Genomic DNA, 4,320 nt, shown 5'->3' on the forward strand with positions numbered 1-4,320 from the left:
CGTTTCTCCTCCACACACTCTTCTCCCACCTCCTTGGCTACAAGGCACAGCTCATCTTCTGCCCCGCTGAAATCCAGCAGAGATAAGACTCCCTCATGGCATCCTCGAGCGGACTGGCTCCCAAGACAGGACTTCAGCTATGGGAGAGTCTCGCCTCGTGGCCAGATGAAGGGAGCGGCCCAATGCGACCCATGTACACGGCACGAGGGGTGGCCGCGGATGAATCTGTGGATGGAGACGCACCAGCAGCAAAGGCGAAGCAGAGGTTTTCAGACCCCGACTGCACCCGGGGGAAACATTTCAGATGCCTGATTCTTTTGTCGGAGGTTTGGCTCCCCCTCGCGGGTGGGGAGCTGGCCCGGGCGATCATAGCAAACGATATTCTGCTCGGCGTCGCACATCAACGTGAAAAGGAAGCAGGATCTGAAATCTGCCGGGAGTCAAGCATGTCAGACGGAGCCTGCGAGAGGGAGGTGAGGCCTCACGGCCCTGGGGGGACATTTCCACCTTAGCTTGCTTGGCAGTTAGCAGTTTTCGGTGTTTTTCCACACGTTGCAGTTTTTAAACACGGTCATGCGCGGCCACCCCTCCCCGGGCCGCGCCGGGCGTCGAGTGCAAGCTCCGCCCCTGCCGCCACGTGCAGCAAGGAGATGGGCCGGGGGCGGGGTCTCCGCAGACCCCGCCTCCTTGCGGCGCCAAAGATGGCGGCCGGGAAATGACGCGCGGCAGCTTCCGCTGGGCAGTTGTGTGGAGGCGCGCGGGTCCCAGACCGGGGCGAGGGGGAGGGGGGCAGATGGAGGTCCGGAAGTGACGTCCAGCGCGGTTGGGCCGGGTCGTTGTGTACAGACCCGCGGATACCAAAGCGAGGCGGGGCGTCCGCAGGCTCCGCCCCGCGGCGGCCAAGATGGCGGCACGGAAGTGACGCGCGGCGGCTTCCGGCGCCGGGCCGGGCTGGCCATGGCGGCGACGCGGCTGGAGCTAAACCTGATGCGACTGTTGAGCCGCTGCGAGGCGCTGGCGGCCGAGCGTCGCCACCCGGGCGAGTGGCGGTTGGAGCAGGTCGGGGCCGGGCCCGGGGGGTCAGCGCGGCGGTGGCAGGGGGAGAAGCGCCCTTAGTCTTGCCACATAACGGAGTGTGTTTGGTTTTTTTGGGGGGGGGGTTCCTCTGCAGTACGTGGGTGCCCTCGAAGAGATGCTCCTCGAGCTGAAGAAACGCTCCAGGTGAGCGCTCCCGAGCCCGGCGCGGTGTTTTCCAGCGAGTTTGGCCTCTGCAGATTCGCGTCTCTGGCCTGTGCATGGCGGGGGGTGTGGGGCTCTCGATGTGGCTGCGGCCTGAGTCCGCACGTCCCCCGGGGCTGTTTCTACTGCCATTAACGCGCATCCGGCCTGGTAACGGCGTCCCTGGAGAAGCCCCCGCCAGAGGTATTGGTCAAGTTCATTGTCCGCGGGTAGCTCGACCGCGTGAAAGTTAGCTGTTGGGGGGCCAGGGAGGGTCCCCCTGTCCCTGAGGCATTTCTGCTCGATTTTTGTGAAATGTTTGCCGTGGGAAACGCTGAACCCTGGTTCTCGCGGTCTTTTCTGACTCCTGCAGCAAGCCGGCCCCTGAGCTGCTGAACGAATACTCCCGCAAAGTGGATTTTTTAAAGGGACTTCTGGAAGCTGAAAAATTGGTAAGGTCCATCTGTCTGGCTGTGCAGAGTGTGCTTCACTCGCGTTCAGCTTGCTGCCGTTGTGTGGGATGGCGTCTTTGTCACACGCGCTCTTTCTCAAAACCTTGCATGTGTCAGTCGAGATCTTGAATTCTGTTAGACCAGGGGTGGGCAGTTATTTTAGGCGGAGGGCCACTTACCGAGTTTTGGCAAGCTGTCGAGGGCTGCATTTCCCTCTCTAGTGCAGGGAAGCGGGAATAGCCGCATGGTCCCAGGCCAGAAGACTTTGCTAGGCAGGGGCTTTTAGTTGGTGGGGGCGGGGCAGGGTGAGCCTTGCTGCTGGGTCCTGCCATCTTTGACAGCCAGCCAGGAGCAAATTAATATTAATTTCCTAATTTTTTTAGGGGCCCTGCGGGCCATATAAAATGGCCTGGTGGGCTGGATCTGGCCCCTGGGCTGTATTTTGCCCACCCCTGTGTTAAACAAATGGCCGTGACTTCTGGCATTCCAGACTTGTCATGCCTGTGTCCCAGAATTACCTTTGAGCAGGGAGCCTTTGTGACAGATGCAGCTTGCCCTTGAGTCCGTGCTTCCTGCATGGCATGTTTCTAGAGAGATGTTTGTGCATCTGGAGAATTGGCACGTAATGATCTCTGTGCTGCAGTTTGATCTGTTGCAGTCATGGCTGTCTATGCTGTGTCATCTTGCTCCCCTCCCTATTGCTTGGGATGCAACGGTGGAGAAACTCTGAATTCTTGCCCCAGGTCACTCATTCTCCAGTGTCCCTTGCAGAGCATTGGGTTAATGACTCCTTTTGGCTGTTTCTCTTTTATAGTCATCATCAACTGAGAAGGCACTGGCAAATCAGTTCCTGGCTCCAGGACGAACTCCTACTACGACCAAAGAGCGAACCCCAGCCACTAAAACAGTTCACCTGCGGACGAAAGCTCGCTGTACGGACAACATGAGGAGTGAGCTGCTTGGCACAGTATGTTTTGCTGCTAGTTCCAGGGGGTCACCTACCTCAGCCAGGTGCTGTCCCCAGCATATGCTTTCCAGCCTTGAAGTGACAGTGTCCTCAGGGACTGCTGTTGGTAGCAGGCCTCAGGCCTGTGGTTGTCTGTGGGGGCAGGTCATAGCCAAGAGAACTCTTACAGCTTCTGAGACTTTTTTTTTTTTTTAATTTCATTCTTTTTTTCAATTCTCCTCTCAAAGTGCATGTTTTTAAAGCTGAGGATACCCCATCTCTCCTCAGTGAGAGCACAGATTGTCAGTTGGCAGCATGTTGCCTTCAAGGGGCTGAGCCTAACTTATGATCTGTGACACTCCTGGCTCCTTGTGGTGGATACAGGGCAGTTGCTCACTGTCCCAGCTGCCTGCGGAGGGTTTAGATTGAGAGTGTGGTCGGGGGTAGAAAGGTAAGAAAGTTTTATTGACTTAAGAAAAAGAAAAACACAACTATGCATAGTAACAAGACAAACGATGACAGACAAAAGCAGTTCGCGTCAGCAGCTCCTTCTGATCAGTCATCGGCAGTCCTTCTGATGCCTGATACACAGCAAGCTTCTCTTTTCACAAAGTTCAGCGAGGTCAGGCGTCCTCGGACAATGCTGTCTGAGGGGTGCCGGGAAGGACCCTGGAATGCAGTTCTTGGGCTTTTTGAGCTCCATGGGCCTACTGATCCAGGCAACAGCTAACTAATTCTTTTCACAGAGCTGCATCTTTCTTCTGAATAGTTTTCAGATATTTCAGCTAATTTATAGCTTTTAAAGGACACTGATAATGTACAACTACTTAGATTTCTTTTTATCTAACTGTTTATAGATCGACTAATAGCAATACAAGCCCTGCATTCCTTTGATAATGTAATTTTAACTGCACCACAGGGCCTTACTACTTCAAGGTTTGCTAAATTTACTAGGCTTTACTTTATACAAGGCCTCACTACATTTTAAACTATAATTAGGCTTTTAGCAATAACTTATAGCTTAATATTTAAATAAATACAGAAAAAACACTTGGTCTAATATTCATAGAGCCTTCAGCAAGCACTTTTATTACACAGGCATACTTTTCAGTTGCCACACTTGCTGACAGGAAACATTAGAAAGAGGAGGATGAGAGGTGGGGGTGAGACGTGCTTGCAGGTGGGCCCCAGTTCCATTTGTGTGCGTACCTAATCTTACTTTATCTCCTTGCCTCCCCAGGATCCCTTGTCCATCAATGGTAAGTTTCTATTTGAGAACTTGGTTCAGACGCTCAGGGTTGCACACTGGTGCAAGGGGTGGTTACAAATCAGCTGAAACCCGCTTGACCCCAGGAGTCTGTCACCGTGGAACTCCTCTGTCAGACTAGCTGATAAGACAACTAGAAGTGTCAGCACAGATGCTGGTATTGTCTAATGCCCAGTCGTGCCCTGATGTGCTTGTGCTAGGCTTCTTCAGGACAGAGAATATCTGTCTGCATGAGTCTGTTTTTAAAAAAAAAAAAAAAAAAAAAGTAGTTACCTTGGAAAGTAGTTACCTTACTTCCAACCATGAAGTAAGTCTGAATTCATGCAGACAGATATTCTCTGTCCTGAAGAAGCCTAGCACAAGCACATCAGGGCACGACTGGGCATTAGACAATACCAGCATCTGTGCTGACACTTCTAGTTGTCTTATCAGCTAGT

The 4,320-nt window shown here is 53.3% G+C and overlaps 1 protein-coding gene across 1 annotated transcript in view; it reads left to right on the forward strand.

Moving 5' to 3' along the window:
* Positions 1-901: 901 nt before the first annotated feature.
* The window catches only part of LOC109294906 (vesicle transport protein USE1-like), a 10,697-nt gene continuing 7,278 nt past the window's right edge, over positions 902-4,320 (forward strand). The window contains exons 1-5 of the mRNA XM_019513488.1: positions 902-1,059; positions 1,172-1,221; positions 1,592-1,670; positions 2,485-2,637; positions 3,857-3,875. Of these exons, the coding sequence (XP_019369033.1) occupies positions 958-1,059; positions 1,172-1,221; positions 1,592-1,670; positions 2,485-2,637; positions 3,857-3,875 (403 nt within the window). The 5' untranslated portion in view covers positions 902-957. The remainder of the gene's footprint in view (positions 1,060-1,171; positions 1,222-1,591; positions 1,671-2,484; positions 2,638-3,856; positions 3,876-4,320) is intronic.

This window comes from Gavialis gangeticus, unplaced genomic scaffold, assembly GCF_001723915.1.
Source record: "Gavialis gangeticus isolate Ggan-Ray unplaced genomic scaffold, GavGan_comp1, whole genome shotgun sequence".
NCBI classification, from domain to species: Eukaryota; Metazoa; Chordata; order Crocodylia; family Gavialidae; genus Gavialis; species Gavialis gangeticus.